The 23657-nt window shown below is 41.0% G+C and overlaps 1 protein-coding gene across 6 annotated transcripts in view; it reads right to left on the reverse strand.

The window, feature by feature from the left end:
• The window catches only part of NELL1 (neural EGFL like 1), a 430169-nt gene that overhangs the window by 306751 nt on the left and 99761 nt on the right, over positions 1-23657 (reverse strand). For 4 of the 6 annotated variants that reach the window (XM_073347837.1, XM_073347839.1, XM_073347840.1 and 1 more), the window contains exons 8-12: positions 22820-22954; positions 21884-21986; positions 17045-17118; positions 14631-14730; positions 1002-1130 (exon numbers count right to left, since the gene is read on the reverse strand). In XM_073347837.1, coding sequence (XP_073203938.1) covers positions 1002-1130; positions 14631-14730; positions 17045-17118; positions 21884-21986; positions 22820-22954 — 541 coding nt within the window. The remainder of the gene's footprint in view (positions 1-1001; positions 1131-14630; positions 14731-17044; positions 17119-21883; positions 21987-22819; positions 22955-23657) is intronic. The other 2 variants (XM_073347842.1, XM_073347838.1) reach the window with 1 other exon arrangement.

Consider the following 23657-nt stretch of genomic DNA (forward strand, 5'->3'; position numbering starts at 1 on the left):
CAAGCCTGACCTTAAAAACCTCTAAGGAAGGAGATTCCACCTCACTAGGTAACCCATTCCAGTGTTTCACCACCCTCGTAGTGAAAAAGTTTTTCCTAATATCCAGCTTAAACCTCCCCCACTGCAACTTGAGACCATTACTCCTTGTTCTGTCATCTGCTACCACTGAGAACAGTCTAGATCCACCCTCTTTGGAACCCCCTTTCAGGTAGTTGAAAGCAGCTATCAAATCCCCCCTCATTCTTCTCTTCTGTAGACTAAATAATCCCAGTCCCCTCAGTCTCTCCTCATAAATCATGTGCTCCAGTCCCCTAATCATTTTTGTTGCCCTCCCCTGGACTCTTTACAATTTTGCCACATCCTTCTTGTAGTGTGGGGCCCAAAACTGGACACAGTACTGGACACAGTACAAAACAATGCTGAACAGAGGGAAATGATCACGTCTCTCGATCTGCTGGCCATGTTCCTACTTATACAGCCCAAAATGTCATTAGGCTTCTTGGCAACAAGGGCACACTGTTGACTCATATCCAGCTTCTCATCCACTGTAACCCCTAGGTCCTTTTCCTGCAGAACTGCTGCCTAGCCACTCGGTCTCTAGTCTGTAGCAGTGCTTGGGATTCTTCCATCCTAAGTGCAGGACTCTGCATGTGTCCTTGTTGAACCTCATCAGATTTCTTTTGGCCCAATCCCCTCATTTGTCGAGGTCCCTCTGCATCCTATCCCTACCCTCCAGCATATCTACCACTCCTCTCAATTTAGTGTCATCTGCAAACTTGCTGAGGGTGCAATCCACACCATCCTCCAGACCATCAGTGAAGCATACTGTCCACCTATCTTGGTTATCTGAAGTTTCCACTCATAAATCCATATAGTGCTAGTATCACAAACACCATCATAAAACTTGGACTTTCAAAACTAAATGCATTTTGCAGCCATTTACTTAACAGTAAATTTCTCAGTGGATGCTAAGAAGTTACTTCATTGAATATCTTGTTTACCTTCACAATATGCAGAGTCCCCTTGGACAGAGATATAACCATTCTTGCATTCACAAGTAGCTTTTGTGTTCCAATTTTTGCACTCTGAATTTTCACCACATCTGTGGTCTTCTGCACAAAAGTTATGACCTGAAATACAAAGTTCATTCAACCTTGTATTAGAACATGCTGAATGCAAATACTCAGTATTAATATGTATATCTCTGTATAGTTTTGCAATGCTATCCTCCAGGCATTCTAATGTGGAATTCTCCTTCATTTTGCCTGGCAAAGACTGGTCCAAATGAGCTTTTCTGAATCCATTTCATTCTTAGATACCTCTGGTAACAATATTCAGGTTTTAGGTAGGAAGAGTAAGCAACTCCCAAGCAAATATGAATGCTACTGTACGTATTGACCAAGGGAAGATGTTGTGCATTCCTTTCTATCCATCTTTCTAGGACACAATTCATCATTGCAATTACAGTTACAATTAAGCCATACTAAATTGCTATTTTTCAACACATTTGTATATTATAATGGAGAATCAAAAGTTTGGTTAGAAGAGCTTAAACAGCAAATGAAACTTTGCATTAGCACTGGAAGATTTATTGAAAAGGAAGACTTCCTCATATATGTTGCTACAGATTAACATGCCAGACAAGTTCTGAGTTCTATTCCATCATTTATCCTGAAAATAATATTAATGATACTAATAAAAAGAAATCTTCTACAATATACAATTTATCTCTACTTTTGCTGTGATATAGTGACTCAGCAGTGGAGTTTTTCTGTCAAGATGGATTTACCCCACGAATCGGAGATGATTTCTTCAGAACTTGTTCACAACTTTCATCTACAGAAACTCACCTCGCTGAAATTGTACATTCACTCTGGATTCTTGAAAACTAAGGTTCTTTGGACTCTTGAAAATGTACATACCACTTTTGAGATTTACCATGTATTTTTCAGGGATGGAATTACATATTGCATTATGAATTTCCTAACAAGATTTACATGAAGTGAACCCAAAGTCTCAAAAATCTCTCTTCATTGAGATCCAAATTATGTGCTCAATTATAATTCTGTAATACTCACATCACTACATTGGAGTTATACCAGTGTCAGTGAGTGGAGAGGTTTCAGAGTAACAGCCGTGTTAGTCTGTATTTGCAAAAAGAAAAGGAGTACTTGTGGCACCTTAGAAACTAACCAATTTATTTGAGCATAAGCTTTCGTGAGCTACAGCTCACTTCATCGGATGCATACTGTGGAAAAACACAGTATGCATCCGATGAAGTGAGCTGTTGCTCACGAAAGCTTATGCTCAAATAAATTGGTTAGTCTCTAAGGTGCCACAAGTACTCCTTTTCTTTTAGTGAGTGGAGAGTCTGTCTTAGGTGGTTTAGCCACAACAAATCCTGTATCTTGGGGTTTGGCTAGATGACCCTTGTGGTCCCTTCTAACCTTATATTTCAATGATTCTATGATTAGAGAGCATGATAATGGTAGGGTTTTTTCCATTTTTGTTTTGTTTCTTTATTTTCCTGGGACAGATTCCATTTCCTTTTGTTACAGAGCAGTGATGGGTAAGTAGGATTTTGGTCCTGTGTCTTCTGCATGCATTTCTTTGGCGTTTCCAATAAAAGGGAATTATTATACAATTACAAGCATGGACTTTGAACTCCACATCTCAGAATCCCAAGACCACCATGGGATTCTGATGTAAAAACACCTTTGAAGTTTTTATACAAAAATTCCCAATAAGACATTATTAAATTTATCATAATTCTAACCCACACTTCATTTTTGCAAGCAGGCCCTGTTCTTTAGGAGCATGGCATAGTTTGGGCTTGTGTGAAATGTACAACTTTAGTGCTGCCAATTTTGGTTACAAAAGGAATGGAGCAAAGGTTCCCTGTGTAGAAGTTCTAGTTCAGTGATTCTAAAGCTCCATAAGCTCCCCTACAGCCAGCTAAGAAAACCTATAGGAAAATCTATAGTTCTAAGACTTATATACTGGATTTTTCATACCCCTTGCTCTTACATTGCCTAGACATTCTTTGGGGAACTTTTGAAAGCCTTAACATCTATGAAATGACATTTTTTATCTAATCCAAGCAAGTACTCATGGGCTTATCCCGAGGCTGGCTATGTATATTCAAAAATAAAATTAGTTCCAAATACCAATTAATAAACTAAAACTCTTATACACATTTTGTCACTTTTGTGCTCTTTTATTTGTAGCTTGAAAGGTTTAAGTCCGCCACCAGAGTGTGAGGTCACTTGGCAAAAGTAACACTTGTTTGACACTTTCCAAGTGTCAATGTCTATCTAAATTCCTGATGTTCTAACTAATCTTATTAATAGTAATCATGGATAACAGTTGGCTTGCTCTTTCACTATGATCCTGCTTACAACAAAATATAGCTGTCTTTTTTTTTTTTGCCTCCTTTAATAAAATTGCAAATATTCTTTCTCGTCTACATTCATTTCAGAGTCTGATAAAAAACACTCAGGTATTCCAAATAAAGCCTTATCAATCCTGGCTAACTTCTTTACTAGTCTAAAAGGGCAGTGTGCTTTTGACTTCACTCATTTAGGCCCTCAGAGGATTTGACCTCTCACTTTTGCCTTAGTAATTATAATCACTACTGAATACTAAATTCATCTATCCAAACAACACCTAATTTATATCCTTTCACTAGGGTTAATTAATTAAAATTCCATTTGTCCTTTAGCTAACATATTAGAGACAAGGAATTCTGTAACATTTGCTGTGTCACATAAGATCATGAAGGATATCACCATATTTTTCTACCTAGAGTGCTAAACCCTCTTCATATTCATACATAGTATAGGAAAATGCTTTACTTTAACTGGGCTGATAATACTACACTAGGATTTACTGTTATGTATACCACTTCGCTCTCATCCAAAACATATACACTTAGTAAATTTCACCTTGAGTAGCATGTTTCTCTAGTAACAGTAGTCCTTACGTTTATCTGGTTTTCTTCCCTGGACGTGATTTCTATTTTCTCTTTACCCTGCTGATCGCACTTTTCATCATTAACGACACGCTTACAAAAGTGATACTTCCCTTTTCTGGTCAGTCAGGAGTCAATAGTTTGATTTGCTCATCACCTCTTCAACTGTCCATCTCTAAATCAGAATTTTGTCTAAAGTCCTTGATTAGTTCTCAGGATCACAGGATATTTCTAAGGACTGTCACTTGCTTGTTTGCCACCTCTGAAATTCAGAAGGAATTTGATATCGACATGCCCTCTCCTAGTTATCCTTCTTGGACCATTATAATTGCCACCTTGTGAAGTTCTCCAGGCAAGTCCTCAATTCGTTTGTTTCCCTTCTACTTAACAATATCTGAGATTCAATTCTTCTCAAAATCAGCCTTTTTCTTATATTTTTTTTTCCCCGAGCTTATAGGCTGTGGTAAAATGGCAGAACAGAAAAAATTAACGTTCCAGTTCTCTAACTTAACTATATTTAATTAAAAAAAAATAAAAGGAGTACTTGTGGCACCTTAGAGACTAACCAATTTATTTGAGCATAAGCTTTCGTGAGCTACAGCTCACTTCATCGGATGCATATTTAATTTTAAATTAGAATATTTAAATATTTAATATTTAATTAGAGACTCTAGAAAACTCTTCTTGTTGTGTTACTGTGAGTTCCTAATTATAGAAGAAGTACACCCTAGTCCATTTGTAGACTGGCTTAATGTTTGTTATTACAAGTGACTTGTGAAGCACGATCATCAGACCTGGATTTTAAAGTATATCACCTGCTGCTAGGCTCAACTTCTCATTTCCCCTAGCACTTGACTAAACTTGTTAAGAACCTTAACAAATGGGAAGTGGCAAAACATCTTTGTGAAGGCATATATATTGTTTCCACACTGTATGTCACTAGACTTTTACAGAACAAATTAAAATTGATGCTAGAAAGCCAAGGAATGTACATTAAGATACAAAATATTAAATGCTGCACTGTGGCTGTGTGAGTTAGATTAGGAGCATCCCCTGAGCAGGGATTGGCTGGCTGGCCAGGAGAAAAGGGCAATGCTTTCTTGTTTAGGGGAGGAGGGGAGAGGCAAGACTGCTGGAAGAGCAGTCAGCGTGGTGGTGGATGACTCACCAACTAGGAATGAAGGGTTTTAAAGAACAAAAGGTCAGTGAGGGCCTCGCCACTCCCTCATTCACTGGGAACAGGCTGGGCAGCAGCCTCTGGTGCTTGACCACATGTAGTCAAACGGTGACTGGGGATAGTGGGGGAAACCCCTTCCCCATTTCAGGACATAAAAACAGGCAGCAACTGCACATGGTGGCAGGGCAGGAGTGGGGCCTGGGTTCCCTGCTCCAGAGAACTCCCACATGGAAGTAGTCCAGACAATCAGCAGTGGATCGAGTGGGGAAACAACACCTTCCCAGGGTGCTGGGCATAAAAGCAGACAGCGGTTTGGAACACGGCAGCTGGGGCAAAGCAGGCAACAGTAGATGCACCGGGCAGGGATCGCCATCCATGAACCCAGACAAATGCTGTTCACAGTAGGGAACCTTGGTGTAGCACAGTTGTCAGTGTGGTCCAGAGATCAGTGGTACCATGCATGGGGCACAGCTATGAGAAAAGTTTTAACAAATTCATACAATTCCAGGAGCAGGAAGGCCAGTCGGCAATGTGGCCCATTACAGAGGAACGCGTGCTGCGGTACATGCTGTCATTGGCAACCTGTCAACTGGTGTCCTCCACAATTTCAAACCGCCTTTCAGCTATTACATTTGTCAGTAGGCTGAATAGCTACCCAGATCCTTGGGGGGTTTCTTAGTTCAAAGGTTTTTGGCGGGATGGCCACGTACCAGTGGACTCAAGGAGGATTCCCGTCATCCCATCAGGATTTCCATGCTCAGGGACCTCCTTCGCATCCTTAATGTCATATGTAACAGTGCACAGGAGGTGTCCCTATTCAGGACAACATTCTTGACAGCATTTTTTGGTGCTTTCAGGATCAGTGAGCTAGTGCCTGGCTCCATCAGGGATTCTTCGGGAAAGGCTTTGGAATTTCATGATATCAGCTGGCACGAGCATGCAGTGATGTTACACTTGCGAAGGTCAAAGACTGATCAAGTCGGCCAGGATGCATTCATTACCCTATGGAAGGGTGGCGAGCCTGAGGTCTCCCCCGTTCGGGCGCTGAGGGCCTACATAGCAATACGGTGAAAGGGAGACGGCCCCCGTTTTGTACACGGAGATGGGAGTCCCCTCACGGCATATCAATTGATTACCATGTTGAGATGGGGGGCTAACGAGCCAGCCCATGAATTTGGTTCCCACTCATTCAGAATAGGGGTGGCTGCGGCAGCAGTGCAAATAGGTATGGAAGCACAAGCTATTCAGGCAATCGGGCGCTGGCAGTCTAATGCATACCGAATGTATGTACAACAGCAGGTGGAAAAATCAACATTAATCTGTTGGGTTCTCATTTCAGATATGGGACAGCCGGCTATGCACATGAGGGTGTGTATCTGTGGGCACAGTATTGTGTTTTGGGGGCATAGGCATGCATCCAGGTTGCCAGAGGGCTCCCAGCTGGGATTCAGTGGCAAAGCATTACTCAGTTGGCACGCACGAAGGGGCATGTTATGGGATCAACGAATACCACTATTGTATGCTGTGGGGGCATATAACAGTGGCCACCGGATATATTAGTGATACACCTGGGAGAAAATGATCTGGAAACACTTAAAGGGGTGGAGTTAATGCTTTGAACTAGGAGGGACCTGATGTAGATCCTGGCAATTTTTCCAGGTGTTACCATTGTCTGGTCGGATATGCTTCAGTGCAGGGTCTGGGGGGAAGCCATGAACCCCACCAGGATGGACAAAACCAGAAAGTATGTAAACAGGGAAGTAGCCAAATTCTTGTTGTCCTAGGGGTGGGGGGGGGACAACAGTAATTTCACATCCTGGCATATTCTGCGGGGCCCCAGAGTTATTCTGGGAGAATGGGGTGCACCTATCAGACTCAGGTGCTGCCATATTTTTGGCTGATACAAAAGAGGGCATTGGGAGATGTCTGGGAACCCAACCGGGTGTGGGGAGGAGGCAGCCAAACTAATGGCTGGCGCCTCCTTGTGGCAGATGTTCAGTGCAGGTACTCCATAAATTAAGGCACAAAAGAACAGAAAAATGGCTTGGAAAAGGAATTCAGGAGAGGTGCTTGGTAATTGAGCAAGCCGGGGGCAGTTGGGGACTCCTATGATTGGTACAGCAGGGAGCCAACCCCTCCCCTCCTCATTATAGTCCACCTTAACCCAGTGATGAGCTGCCAAAATCTTAACAACCAGTTCCCTATAAAAAGGTTCTAATTTAAGGGATGTGCCAAGAGGTGGAGAGGGCGGGGGAATAGTGGCAGGGAAGAGATTGCACAGAGGCAAAAGGGGGTCGTTGAAGGGGGTGCAGTGGCAGGAAGGGAGTGGCACAAGGGAGAAGTGGGCAGGAGGGGGCTGTTGCAAGGGGCTGGCAGGTGGGGGGGAGTGTATGTGCCTGGGGTTGTTGCAGGGGGGTGAAGGTGGCAGGGAGCAGTTTGCACAAGGGAGGCGTGGGCAGGAGGACCCGAGGTTGATGCAGGGGGGTTTGCTGGGGTGGGGGATTTGCCCAGAGGCAAGACAGCGTGACTTGTTGGGGTGGGGAGTTCACAGAGGAGAAGGTAGCTGGTCAGTGGGTGTCAGAGGGGGTGGCACTGGCTGGGGGAGCGGTGCCCGGGATGCTCCCACATACACCATTCCTCAGGCCAGGGACTGGACCTACCCACCCCCCGGCACTCCACAGGCCCATGCGGCTCCCCGCAGCCCGGCTAGGTACCTTGCTGGTGGAGTAGACACCCAGCTTCTCCGCCCGAAGAGCCCCAACCACTTGGCGCCCTAGGCGGCCACCTAGTCTGCCTAGTGATTGCACCGACCCTGCCCGACAGACCCCCCGGAAGTCCCACGCCTACCCAACCCCCCCATTCCCCATCCCCTGACCACCCCCTCCAACCGCTCCCTGCCCTTTATCCAACCCCTCCTCCCAGCCCCGGCCCGGCCCCCTTACTGTACTGCTCAGGGCAGCGTGCATGGATGCTGCACGGCCCACTGGAGCTCGCAGCCCCACCCACTCAGAGCAGCAGGAGCTGCAGAGCTGCCCAGGAGCGGTCCAGAGCACTGGTGCCAGAGGCATGGCATGGCACGCTGAGGCTCTGCGAGAGGTGGGGAAGGGGCTCAGGGAGCCGTAACAATTTTTAACAACGGGTTCTAAAACTTGTTCAAAATTTAACAACCGGTTTGCGTGAACCGGTGCGAACTGGCCCCAGCTCACCACTGCCTTAACAACCCCTCTTATGGGTGGGGGGGTAGACGGTAAGGTCCCTGGATGAAGGGGGGGAGGGGAGCTGGTGGAAGCCCCCGCCCCCCAGAATTGGCTGGAATTGGTAAAGTCCCAGCAAGAGAATTGCTGGAGGGACCTGGATGAAAAGGGGGGGGAAGCTGGTGGAAGCCCCCCAAAAACTGGCTGTAATTGGAGGGTACCGTCAGTGGATCTGCTGGAGGGACATAAATTTTGCATGTGCACTGCACATTTTATCTACCGGGTTAATCCCAGACATCTATCTAATAATAAAGTTGTGGCCTGATTAAACCCATATCTAATGTCTCTTGTCATTCTTTCAGCATAGCCAGACAATCACCGCCCTGCACTTTAAGCAGGGAGCGGTTTTTGCAGGCATTATTCCTCTGCACATGTAAAGTAGGTTTCACATGCCGGGGAGCATACCTAGGAAATGCAGTTATGTCTCTTCTAGATGTACATCTACATTCTACATCTTTGCAGCTCTGGATCTGTGTGTAGAGGAATGAAACTGTTTCTACATTCCTACTAGACTATGGAGCCTGGAGTACTGCAGTCAGCATTGGCATGACTGACTCTCAAACCCTCCTGCTAGCAGCCAGATTATGGGTGCCTGCTGTGTGGATGTACTGTGGGGGAATGGGGATTCTTATGCTTTTCTCACCCCTAGAGGCTCCGAATCAGCAAAGCACTTAAGCATGCGCTGAAATCCATCCATAATCAGCGAAGCACTTGAGCACATGCTTAAAGTTAGGCACATTCCATTGATTAGTTGATTAAGTATGTGCTTAAATGCTTTACTATAAAGGGATAGCAGAGACTTCAATGCTTTGATGAATTGGGACTGGTACATATCTATTCATGACGGCAATTCCTGAGCACTAAACAAGTAAATAATGAATTCAAAAGAATACAAATAGCAAATTTTGATTAGATCTCTGCAGTAATAGTGCACTTTTCCAGTTCCTTTAAAATATCGAACACAGTAGAAACTATCATCTGAATTACCATGTGCTCTTGGAATTCCCAGCTTCCAACAGGGCTAGTGAACAATAGAGTTCATACACCCATACTGGGTAGGTAAAAACTGAACTGTCAAGGTTTCAGAATATTCAGGAATGTTGGATCCAATACTGTTGGCCATTCTCTCAATGTAAGAAAAGGCTTAAAAAGAAAATAATTGTATCCCAGCAAAAAGGCACTTGGAGAGGATTTAACAGGATCACACAAAATCTTAAACAGAACTGATAATCTCAACTAATTTCAGTTTAACACAGATGACAAGGCAAGTGAGCATGAATTAAAATTACAGATCAACACATTCACAACAGATGTCAGGAACCAATTTTTTCCCCCACACAAAGTCAGAAATTTGCAGAACAGCCCGCCAAAGTCATATAAGACATTTAAAATACGATCAGGAGAGGGATTAAATACTGAACAGAGTGTCTAGATTTTTCATGAGCCTGATGACCTCTCTTTTTCCAAATATTTCTGATCATGTTACAACCTCCTTTGTCAATGTTGTTGATTGATTGCTTGAGCTACAGTTTATTTTTTCTCCCCCACTGAAAGAATATTTGTGTCTTTTTATTACTATTTCTACTAAGTGGGGCCTGCCACTTGATGTTACTTGACTGCATCGTGACTAATAAATTAAACAAACTATAAAAGTAATCACATTTCATGCTTCAGGTGCACGGTGCCAGGAAAAAACTGCACAATTGTCAAGGACTAACAATTTCGAAGCAGGTTATCTAAAGTTAGACACTATTACCCCGATCCATAAAGGTATTTGGGCTCCTAACTTCCATGGACTTCAAAGGAAGTTAGAAGCCTATATACCTTTGTAGATATGGGCCTATAGGCCAAATTTTAAAAGACACTTAGGCACCCAGTGGGTTTTTGAAAAGTACCTACATGCTTAAGTCCCATTGTATAGGGCTGGAAGCAACATATCCACAACCCTGTTTAACTTTCATGGTCCTCTCCGATAAATCTCTCCTCTTTCTGGGGCTTTCCTAGCTGTTTTCCTGATGCTCTTACTACACTTTCCAAAATTCCTGGCTATCTATCTTAAATGATCCCCAGATCCTACCACCTGCTTCCTCACAGGTTGTCAATCATACTCTCATTGACTGTTCCATACTTCAGAGGCTTTTAATTTTTATTTATTTAAAGGCTCGGTGATGTTTCATTTCCAGGGGTAGATCAATGTTCTACATGTCAAAAGTAGTTTCACCCTCAAAACTGTTACAAATGCAAATTTGTGTCAACTATTATTGCATAAGCTTGTATATCAGAGAGCAAACTCAGATGAAGAATCATGTAATTCTGGACTAGCAACCTTAGCCTTTCATGATGTGAAGTAGTATTACTAGGCCACGAGCAGCTAGACTCTTCTGATTCCTTTCAGATCTTTGGAGATTGCAGACCCAGAGCTCAGAGGTGTGACATCAAACAACATCCTTACTAATTCTTTTAATGTATGTGGAAACTATTTCAACAAATCTGTGTTGTGCAGTAGTTAGGTAGCAACACAAGAGTGTTTCAAGGTTTAATTAGCTAATGTGTGACAAATGCTTTGAGGATATAAAGCACTTTTTAAATCTTAAACATTTTTGTACCTATGTTTAGGAAGTAACTAATTCATACTTCTCAACCTCCATCAGAGTCCTAATAAAATTAAAATCTTGAAACAGCTCATGTTCCCACAGCAATGCACAAGAAATGTTTGATTTCTGGTTCTGAGAAAGCAAAATGCACTCGGTTTTTCTTGTGGTCAGAAAAATCTTGAGCCTCACAGCTAGACAGGGAGAGATAAGAAATATGCTAATTGAAGTGCCTCCTTGAGCTGCAGTTTTAAAATCAGAAACATTTTTTTAAACTAATAAATGTAACGGTGACAGAAGCCATATTTTTGCATTACACCACTGTTTTCTTCAATAAAATGCACATTTCAACTCATCCAGAGTATTCTACCATTGCTGCCAACCAGTGTCAGTAGCCAATCTAAATCCATCAGCCAAACCATGTTACTGGATACTGAATAGAAATTACTTTACATAGAAATTGAGCGTTTCTCACCACTTCATTATCCTCCCTCCCCCACTCTCTTAAGGAGGAGAGGATGATTGAACAATCTGGGTTTGCTGGGGTTGGCGAGACACAAGAAACTGTAAGAAGTTACACTATAAAGAACCCTTGTGAAACTTACTTTATTTATTTGAACCACTCATTGGACAAGGGAAGGAGATGTGGGATCCAATCTATCATTCAAAATGACTCATTATCTCTAGCAAAGAGACCAACATTTAAAAGAGGCACAACACATTTTTGCCCAACTATTTTACTGTTGTTATTGTATCTGCCTTTTGGCAATAAAAACCTAGGGTGACACTAAAAACGATAAAGATTTGTGAAAATAAGTTACAAATTTGTTCCTTTTGTGCTGATAATTCTTCTTTGATTTTAAAACAAGCCCAAGTTGTGTCTAATGGTACAGCTGTGAATTTTTCCAGTCAGTCAAGGTTATAAAATAACTATGCACTACAACTGTATTTTTACATCAATGTCCACTCTGCTGATGCATTGTCATGTGAGGAACCCACACAGCTGGATATATTACCAGTAATTGGTCAGGCACAGATCCTGCACATGGCTCTGGTCATGCACACCCCTGCATCCAGGCAGATCCAGTCGCAGGGTCTAGTCCCACACGTTTTATGCTAGAGTGTCACTATACAGGAAAACTCTTTATTCTATTTGATCTACTACATCTTCTCTACTATACCCCAACCACAGTCATTTCAGTAAAACATAGAAATGGTGTCATATGAATAATTTAGATGCTACTATATTATAAATGTGTGGGGAAGGAGGAAGAGAGAAAGAGAAAGGAGAGGAAGAGAGAGAAAGAGAAAGAATCATCTAAAGTAATGACTTTTCTAACCATTTTCAACAATAATGAGTGAGTAGCAAGTCTACCATCTGGGTCTATTACAGTATTTCACTGGTACTTTGCTGACTCACAACGTGAATCTATGTAAACAACAGATTTTTCTTCTCCCAGGGGATATCATATATTATTCTAGGCACTTAACTAGTACAGATACGGCCACTATGAAAAACCCTGTGGTGGACATGTATGGTGTAAGAATGTATTATTACAACGCTATCATATTTTCTTCCCCCTTTTCTCCCTTTCCCCACATTTATTCATTCAGGAGACTGTAAATTATTTTGCTGTAGTTCAGCATCCAGCAAAGCACAGGCTGCCAAAATTCTGGCAGCGGGGATGCAACCTGACCGTCAGAAGATTTGGACAAATAAATGTTGGGGAGGGCAGGGGAAAAGGAGAAAAAGAAGGAAAGCATATGATAACATTGGTGTAGTGTGGTGTGGTATGGTATAAGAACGTGCCCATTGCTGTACTAAATCAGTCATTTTATTCTAAGTGCTTAACCCCCCCTAGTGAAAACATAAATTGACAGAGACTTGCTCTATAGGTCAACAAGTGTAAACTGTTGGATTTACCATTTCACTATGGATGACACTTTATTGGTAACCAATAAACATCCACTGGAAAATCCAACTGATCATTTTTTTGAAGTTTTCTGGATTAAATATATTCTGAAAGTCAAATGTAAATTACTGTATGTTTCTTTGCATATTTGCTACAACACTCCATTTAGGACTTCAGTTAATACAATGATTCCAAATGACTATATTAAATATCACGTTTCTTCCCCAAATCTCTCTCTCACACACAATAAAAGTAGACTACAGGCTCAAAGAGTGGTTGGTCCTGCAGATTATTAAATGCTCTGCCCCATTCCAAGTTCTTAAATGCTTTGCTGAACCAGGAACAGTGTGCTGAAACACTGCAGATCAAACCCACAGAGAGAATCATGTGCTTCCCACCTGTTACACTTGTGGGAACTGAAGCCCTAAACATTATCATAAACTCTGTTATTTCTTCAGGTTTCACTAACTGATTCAAGATGTAACCCAACAGAAGATATGTTCTGTTTAAAGAAAAACCCCAGTGTAATATATTAGATATTCTGTTCAGTATATCCAGTTATAAGGAAGACAAAATGACTAAAAAAAGAATAAAAAATAAACAATCAGAGAGGAAGCTGTCATCTTCACATTCTGATAATACAGAATAGGACTCAACGTCAGCCTCACCATTTGATAGCACCAGAAATCAGAGTTCATAGAAGTGGCAGGGACTTTTCCTTCTTTTATGTCTGAAAACCACCTCTAGGCATGCACATTCATGGCATTGTATAATATAATTTAAAAAAAAAAACATACCTAGGGTGACTACCTAAAAAAAGGTATCCACAATATTATAGAACCTACCTCTATAGTTACAGATCTTATCTTTCTTCTTTGAAGTTTGCAGATTTCCAATGCTTTTAAGTAACGAAGCTGCACTAGATCAAACTGGGCCACCTGCTACAAAGCATCATTAAGACAGCGACCCCTCAGAGATAGGCAGCAGCAACATTTACTGCTTACTTCCACAGCTACAGGTGTTTCTAAAAACTGCTTAAAAATTGATGATGTCTATATGGTTAGAAACCAATCTGGTAAGCTACTTCAAACGTACAGGCCCCTGCTACCACATGGAGTTGCTTGCAAGATCAGGGCCTTCATCAGTAAATATTTAATTACACACATACACTAATTAAATATTTATTGACTAAGGCCCTGATCTTGCAAGCTAGACAGAGATAGATAGATACAGAGTTTTCCCTTAATGTGTAATATGGAAGCTTCCCTTAAGAAAGTAATATGACAAAACAAAACCCCAGATCCAAGCACCTTCAAAGTTAGGATCTGGACTGAGATCTGAACTTCACACTAGCTCTTACCTCTATAATAGGCCAACCGAAAATCCCATATCCAAACATCTTGGAACTCCAGACATTCAGATCTGAACTTAGCATCTCAGAACATACCGATTTTAAATATAACTAATCCTTAACTGAGTCATGTAGGCAACAGGAGACATTATGTCCATTGTCCTCTTTCTCCTTAGCCCAGAAAAGTTACTGCCTTGTCCCTGTAAATTGATCCTCCCAAAGGAACAGCACAGGTTGGTTTATAGAAAACATTGTTTACAAGTACAGGTTTATGTAAGTAGCCAGTATTTCATCAATTAAAGAGGAGTGATTCATTACAACACATCCCAAAAACCACCCAATGACTACATTCCATCCAAGCATGTACTGCTTACCTCTGCAAACGCTGCAGCACTGGTTCTCTGGAAGAATGTGATCTTTTTCTGAGCAGTTCAATGGAAGACAGGTCTCTGTTACTTTTACTAAAATTCCATTCTGGAAATAAATAAATAAATGTTTTTTAAAAAATGACACTGATGAGAATGTATCTGATGGCAAGGGTCACACAGTTTTCTATCCACAGTTCTAGCAATCTTTAGTAAAAACGGTAGTAAAGTGACAGGCAGCAAGCTAAAGTCATTTTTTACACTATAAACTCAAATCTAAAATTAATCTACTTGGACATTTGTATTCCCACAGTTTAAGGAAAAAAAACACTACATTTAAACTCAAAAACTTGTACAGATGCTTGTTCCTTTCTTAACCTGCATAAGCACGTGCAGGAATTAAAGCATTTCATTTCACTCCAGATTTTTATTTAAGAATTTTTTTCGCCTGTACGTGAGACTTGTTTATTATATTTTAGGTATATTTTAAATTCTGTATACTGTGGTGGTAGGTGAATGAGACAAAGCAGAGAGATTAGGTGGCCAAGATGTTCAAATGTGATCAGGGATTTCAGTGCCTCTGTTTTGGGCACCTTAAAGGGCCTGATTTTCAGCAGTGGAGCTTGGGTGGCATGACTGCTGCCTCATTCCTCTCTGCTGCTCCCGGCAGGCCAGGGACGGGCAAAGTGAGGAAGTCAGAGAAGCCACTTGGCTGCCTGCTCAGCAGGCAGCCCGAGCAGCCCTGGTGACCCAGCTGCAGCTCAAGTCATCCAGCTTCCCGACACTTTGCTGTATGTTTGACATACAGCCTTGGCTGCTGGACCTTACTGAGGGAGCAGGTTTCCCAGCACTGTTGCCAACCTTCACAGTTTTATGGTAAGTCTCACCATATTCGGTGTTCTTCTTAATGCTTCCGATACTGAAATCAAGAGATTACAGGAGGAACTCTTTTTTTTTTAAACCATGAAAACTGTTTCTAGCCCTCATGGTTGCAGACAAAAGCTTGAAAAGGTGACCTCAGTTCACCCTAAAGGCTCAGAAACCAGAAGGCAAATTACAAGACCACCAAAAATTACTTTTAATAAATCTCATGATTTTTAGGGCCTAACTCATGATTTTTTTAAGGCACCCTGCAGAAGGGTACAGCACATGGAGTGGAATTAACAGACATTAGGACTGATTCTCATCCCAGTTTCATTGGTGTAATGCAGGAGCCTCACACAGGAGTCCATGGAGTTACACCAGGATAGGTGAGAAGAGAACCAGCAAACTGTGTGATCACTGTCAATCATTTTATCCAACTACCCAGCTGGAAAGGTATTGGCTATAACTCACCACCTATTCAAGATCGGACAAAACAATTACAGTAGGAACAGTGCAGTATACCACTGTACGAACAGCAAGTGCTGATAAATCAGGTCAAACACACGTAGGGTGACCAGACAGAAAATGTGAAAAATCGGGACGGGGATGGGGGGGTAATAGGAGCCTAAATAAGAAAAAGACCCCAAAATCAGGACTGTCCCTATAAAATCGGGACATCTGGTCACCCTAAACACGTGGCAAGGAAACAAGAGAGACTATGACAATCAAATCACTCAGAAAAAGCTCAAAACCAATTCAAACCAAACTCATATCTTCATTAGAGAACCACGGAAAAGAGATGAAGTCAAGTCTGACTATAGTTGCTTCGTGTCAGCAACAATTTCATTTCCTAAAATTTCCCCATTTCTGTGACTGGTGACCTTGCACCCTAGAGAGAAGAAACTGGCATATCCAGGAGTTCATTTGGCCTTATTTTTATAGTAAGAAAATGTTGAAACAAGCACTCTGGGGTTAAAATCTGTTGGTGTAAAGTAGTGTAGCTCCATTGATATAAATTGACATTAAATTTCAGATTTAATCCACTGAGATAAACAGGGCCAGTAACTTTTCAGAGAACAAACACAGGCTTTCTTCACATGAAGAGGCACTACTCAACAGAAGTACTGTGGATCACTAGAGTAAGGCCCCAACCCACCAAAGCATTTAAGCGCCCTCTTAACTTTCAGCATGTGAGTAGTCAGGGCTTAAATAAAGGCCAGAAACTTTTAGTTAGACTTGTCCAAATCCAGAGTAACTTCAGGGACTTACGCCAGCATGGCTGAGATCAGAACTTGCCCTAAAATGACACCTCAACCCAGGTAAGGAGCAAAGAGAAAGGAGAATACCCTCCTAAGACACTTTATTATCCTAAATAGGCCATGTTCCAGCTTTGTCTGTGTATGTCTGGCTTCCACTGAAGTTATGGTCAGCTTTAGAAAAGAATGGATAACACATATGCATGAAGGAAACCTAAATTTATATACACGGTTATCATTGTAATTTATGGGCACTGCATATTTATTGAAACAACAACAGAAGTTAATCAAATTAAAACTTACTCGGCATTCCCTGCAGTTCTTGGTTAAAACCCTCTGACCTTCTGCTAACACTCTGCCTCCAAAGATACACGTAGCTATAATTTTAAAAAAAGCCCCAAAATTAATATTTTGGTAGAAAATGACTGAAAAATAGAAGTAAAAACAATACATATATACATAGGCAAATACAAACCTACTGTGGTAAATATGATGTAGTCCCTTTGTCTTCACTTGAAGTATTGATTGCTTTCATTTATTTTGAGTGCAATAATACATTCATTAAAAAAACCTATTATCGTGAAACATTATACCCCTCATACTGACAAACTAGCCTATTAATGTCCTGAAGTGATAACAAGAATAAAGCATTATTCAATAGATACTGAACCTAATTCATTAACAGAATCACTCACAGCATAGACATCCCATAGATTAGATAGAGTGCATTTGTATTACTATATGTCTGCATCAGGTTATTCAAAGCACTTCAGAATCAGAGACAGACATTGGTGCATTGTATATGAAGAGAATGGCAGCTGCATAGGTTTCAGTTAAGCCTCCAGATTGTACCCGGGGACAAATAAGGATAGAATCCTTAACACAGCTTTATCCCTGTGGAGCTGCAGAAATAGTTCAGAGCCAGACGAAGCCTGAAACTCACTGACTCTACAAACTGAAAAAATCACTGTCAGAAACAGTCTTAATAGACACATGGAACAAGGAGGGCTCATGCCAAGGCTCAAAGGAGGGACAAATACAGCATGCAACACTAAATTTTGTTTCCAAAGGAGTACAATGGATCTAATTATTGGCTTGATTAGCTGAACTAACTTTTGGAATGGAGTGCATTGGGATGTGACCCTAAAAAAAAATCTCTCTACTGTTCCCTCAGCCCCCAGATTCCTAATTGCAGATATTTGCACCTTCCTTCTTCTCCACCTAGAGCGGTCTGTCTAAATACCTCTTAAAAGCTCTCATATTCTATACCAAGGATGTAAATTGCTTTCTACACTGAATGGGGATTCTCCAATATCCCTCTAAATCAGGAATAGCTAGATACAGAGTTCTAGGAAGAATATTCTAGTGAACAAACGTTCAACTGGGTCTCAAAAAGACCTGGGTTCAGTTCTCAGCTACAGACTTCCAGTGTGATCTTGGGAAAGTCACTTAATCTATCCTGTGCCTCCATTTCCCACCTGTAAAATGGGGACACTACTTCCTACTTTACAGTGAAGTTGTGATGATAAAATCCATGCATAATTGTGAGTTTCTCCTCTACTGTTATGATGGGGATCAAATAAGTACCTTAGAATTGATAGACTGGCATGACTGATTAGGAGAAACTTTGAGACCCTAGTATGAAAGACAAATTATCGTCATCCATGCTGAGCAACATCATGTGTTCTTCCACTCCAAGTTGCAGGAATTCAATGAACCAGTTCATCCTAGCCACAAATATCATCTTGGCTCATCACAGTCACTCGAGTACTAAAGACTCATAGATAAACTAGCTCCCAATCCCAGCATCATGAAAAGGCCCCATTGCCCAGGCCTATCTTTCCCTGTATCTGCTGACAGAGAATTTCTTTCCTATTCTTCCGAGTAGCAAACAATCTGTGGCACGCTCATGGCAGCAGAGAGCCTGGAATTCCATGTACTTTTAATTTCCTCTCTCACAGGTACAACCTATACCACCTAAGCCAGTTGGCCTGCTTATGCAACCAACTGATAAGTGCACCACTGTTAACTCCAAGAGATGCCTCTCTGTCTATGCCAGATGTTTCTCCACTGCTGTGAAGAGACATGTTTCTTTCATCATCCTCTTGCTCTGTGTGCCAGCATTATTCTTTAAGTACACAACTGGGGCCAGCCTGCAGGATACATGCACAGTTCCTTCTTAAATCTTCCAATCATTTTATGGAAAACTGTTCACAGATATATGCACAACCTGTGAGGCTGCCATCCGTGCAAGTGTCCATACATTTGATGGGTCCAAATTTCCTTCTTGTCTGAACATTCTGAGAGGAGACTCACCAAGTTAGAGGTGACTTTACAATCTGAGAAATACACATGAATGTCCCAAAGTCCTGTATACTTTCCTTCCAATGGGATGACATTGGTACCCGAAGTAGACCTGTGCAATTTGACCAACAATTCTAGGTCCACACACATACAATGTTGTTAAGAGGCCCACTGTTCTCACACTACTCTCTATATCACTGGTGAAGCCCAGGATTCTTGTCTTATATTGATATCATTGTCTTCTGTGTACTGGACAGTGCTCCAAAGTCCCATCATTAACTCTCTTGAAGAACGACTAGCAAAGTAGGGCCTGCATTTACTCTGTTGCACTGGATGGGGACCTAGAGTCCTATGCTATAAGTCAATAAGACTTGACATTTGTCAGTAGAACTGAGAGATTTCAATGTGTTGCTTCTCAATGAAGCCGATTACAGCAATCCAGTAATGGTCCTTCCTCACCTGCCTTCAATACTGCGATGGCAATTGTATATATCCTTTGTTTCTGGCACCAAAGAGGTATTACATAATAAATTACTTTTGATTTTTGTTGCACTTTCCATCCAAATATCTCTGAATGTTAGAATAACCTATAAAGTCTTTCAGACACTATCCTGTCTCCCAGAATTCTCTCTCTGTGTTCATATTGCTGGAAATGGGAGGATCTAAAGAATTCTCACCATGTACAAAGCAGACAGATTTTCTAAAGAGCTCAGCTTCCACTATGAGAAGCTGGGTGCTGAGCACTTTCAAAAATCCACCTCTTAAGTCTCCAAAGAGGACGCAGACATTCTTTTGAAAATTTGGCCCTCGCTTTATATTGCTCAGTATGAGCTCAACTGTGATCTCACTTCAGAAAAACACACTAGATTTCATCAAGATGACCGTTTTGGGAAAGATGAACTTGAGTATTTATTTTTACTCTCTCTCTGTTGTCTCACCTGACTGCCTGTAGCTCAGGGCAGGACTTGCACTGGACAGAAGAGAAAGTGAGCAATTTTACAACAAAGAAGAGAAACAGGGCTTCAAATAAAGTTTTAGTCTTCTTGCCAAAAGCTGGTTTGGAGGGGTTAACACAAGATGGCAGAGAAGAAAGCAGAAACACCAATTTTAAAATCCCTAAACATTTTATAAATCAGAACTGCTTGGTACTTCGATACAAAAAAAGAACCATCAAGCTGTTCAATAACTCCTAGAGACAGAAAATTACAATTGATGATTCTATCCAGGACTCGATGGGGAAACTGCAGAGAAATCAACACCCACAGTGTAATAATGTGGATAGCCTCAGTGGCTGCCACTACATACCCAAAAATGACTAACTGTGGCCCTAGCATATCATTCTGTCAAGGAGCTGGCACTTGCAATCAATTTCAATCAACTTTCATACAACATTTTCCATTGACTGACGTGCTGAGTCCTTGGCAGAATAACGAGCTGAGTTTGGTGCCAATCACTGACTAAGAGTGAGTTTGTTCATCATTCCGTTAAAGAATCAGAAACACAGTCTACACTTTGGGACTTGCATTCAATCTACAATTTAGTCCTTCAGAATTCCTTTGAGTCAAATTCTGGCTGGCATTTGTTACCAAGTGCACACCAGAAAAGACAGAGCAAGAGAGAGATGCTCAAGTTCTCAGATCCATGAAAAGAACTCTCCATAAACTCTCAGTAGGTGAATCACAAGTTCTTGTGCTCTGGAGGGTGCGGGGGGCAGGGTGAAAGTTAGGAGTCAGGGCCTGATCCACAAGTTTTACAACATAAATTATTTGTCCTTTTGTGCACAGATTATTCATGGGCCAGTGTATAATGGAGGAAAAAGGTGGGAGCTGTGCACATGTTCATGACTAAGCTGAATAGGTGCACCCTTTTTTTGACAGAATTCATGGATGTCCATTTGGAGTTGAAGAGGGAAATCAAAGACTGGCAATCTAATTTTTTTCTGGGATTTTTTTTGTTGTTGTTTCTAATTAATCCTAAATCAGCCAACAGATACATCATTGACTAGTCTGAATGGAGAAAAGCTGTGCCCAGAACCTGTAGGTGGGCGAGATAAGGGGAAAAAAGGTTTAACTTTTTCTTGATACGTGAGAGCGGGAAGAAATTTAGTCCTGTGTACTTGAGCACACATATGCTCAATTGACTTTGTTCCCTCAGCCTCATTTGAGTGTTAAACACTTTTTTTTTCCACATAGGGCTTCCATTTGTAGATGAGATAAGAGAATTTAATCAATTGGGCCAACGACAGAATTTACTGGTGGTCTTCTTTTCCACATTAATTTGGTCTACGATATATTACGTAAACTATTACTGCACACAATGGAGATCATTACAGTCAGATCATTACAGACATGAATTGTCCTTATTCTGCTGATTATATCATTTTACTAAAAAAAAATCCACAATATCCAAAGAACCACCTTCAGTTCAGAACAGGATGACAAATAGCCAAACTTAAAGTTATTACCCCGTACTTATGATAAGTACAGACCAACTGCTTCACACTAATTATCATCAATTGGGTTTAACAGCTACTAGTAGAAGCCAGACGTTTTTCCTTTGGAGAGGTACAAACAAGGGCATGGACTTTTTAATGCCAATAGAATGTAGCAATATAGTCTTAGCATTGTATCTCCTAGGTGATTCTTTTATTTTTCAGCCAGTAGTTATTTATTCATTTTTTAACCAAAGCTGCCACTGTGACTCATGTTCCCTGCATTAATTTATTGGGACCTGTGAAAAATCAAGTGTGGGGGGGAATCAAATGCTCCTAGTTTCAAGACAAGTGTGATTCCAGTTAAAAAGAAGGTGGGAGGAAAATATCAAATGTAATGTACTTACACTTGCATACTTTGCAGCACTGGCCTTCCATATGCACTGGGAGGGTGTCAGGAGAACAGTTCAGAGGGGGACAGGACATCCTACGGCACTCCACTACTCCACTCTAAGCAAAGGTTAGAAAGATGAAGTTCAGATGTGTGTATATTAGTTTATAATTTTATATAAAGCACAATTACTGTACCAGAAAATGAAAGTAGCATTAAGGATTTCAGATCCTTCTTACATCAACAAGTCTTATCTGACTGCTACCCATATGAACTAAGCCACCCCCATTACCATTTTGATATACATCTTTGTCTTATCCCACTTGCCCATGCTATTTACGTGGATTAGACAAAAAATAATACCATCTTTACAAGAACATAAACACCACCTTTTGCAGGCTCTGTCAATCATCTTCAAAATTTTAACAATAAGTTTCTATTTTCTTGGGCAAACAAAGGTACTCTTCAGATATCTATCAAATAATTTCAACCAGACAAGATTTACATACTAATTCTCTTCTGTTCCACAGGTTTTCAAAATGATAAACACCCAAAACAGAATCTGCATGTTGTTACCATACAGGATGCAATTGAGCACTTATGAATAAAATTAAGATAATACTCTCTCTCTTTCTCTCTCACACACAAATGAAACTATTCTGAACCAAACACAGACAACACTATGATTTCCCACCCTCCACCCCTGCAAAATGGTGAGCTTCTTACAGATATAATTAGAACGAATGAGAGAGTTGTCAAGGGAAAGCAGATTTTATTTACTAAGTATTCATATAAGAAATGGCAATTCTTTGCCACTTCCTCGCAATTGTTCACATTGTCACTGGGTGCAAACTAAAAAAGTAATAAATCTCAGAGTTGGCATTATGTATTCAAGGACCATTCACACTATAATTAGGCATCCTACCGCTTACACCCATTAGAAGATTCTTACTTTGCATGTGCAATTCCTGCAGTGATCATCTTCTACCCATGAATCTTTGTCTCGATAGATCACTCCATTTACTTGACAAGTCTTCTCACAATGACAGTTTTCCAATTGACTAAGCCTCGTTTCTGCATAATTTAGCTAGAAGTGAAAGGTACTTGATGTAATTTCTGTAATTCATACACATGGTTTTAACAAAGCAAAGAAGCAAAGAACAAAAGAAGCAGCTTACTGACTTTAGGCTGAATCAAATTTTATTACACCAGTTGAAAAACAAACTAAACAGAAGACACACTGAGCCAGAACCAAAGGTGGTGTAAATCAACCTGTGTCCGTTTACTTCAATGGAGATAAGCTAATGTATGCCAGTTGATGATCTGTATGATTGGCTCTTCTAATCTAATGAACCCCAGCAAGATATTAAAAATGTACCTCTTGGGGATCTCAGATTATTAATGAATTGGGTATTTTCAGTTCAAACTTCAAAAAAGGAAAATTATTCATTTACCGGCATACACGTAATTTAAGAGCATGAATGCTGTCAGGCTCGGATTCCTTCTGTTCAACCTATCTCCACACTGTTTAACATTAACAGGTTGCAGAAAGACCTTTACATGATATAAAGCTACTAGGATTTACAGGGAAAAGACGACATTTCAATGTGTTGTATAACAGATTTTCCCGAACTATAGATCATGGACCACTGGTGGCCCACAGAGCACTTGCTGGTAGACAGCAGAGAGTGGGCTGGTCACATGATACCATCAGCATCTCCTCATTGCCAGCTGCTAAAATGAATTAACAGATGCTAAAAGTAATCTTTTCCTAGTAGTACTTTTCCAGG

This window comes from Lepidochelys kempii, chromosome 6 (assembly GCF_965140265.1).
Source record: "Lepidochelys kempii isolate rLepKem1 chromosome 6, rLepKem1.hap2, whole genome shotgun sequence".
In the NCBI taxonomy this organism is placed as follows: domain Eukaryota; kingdom Metazoa; phylum Chordata; order Testudines; family Cheloniidae; genus Lepidochelys; species Lepidochelys kempii.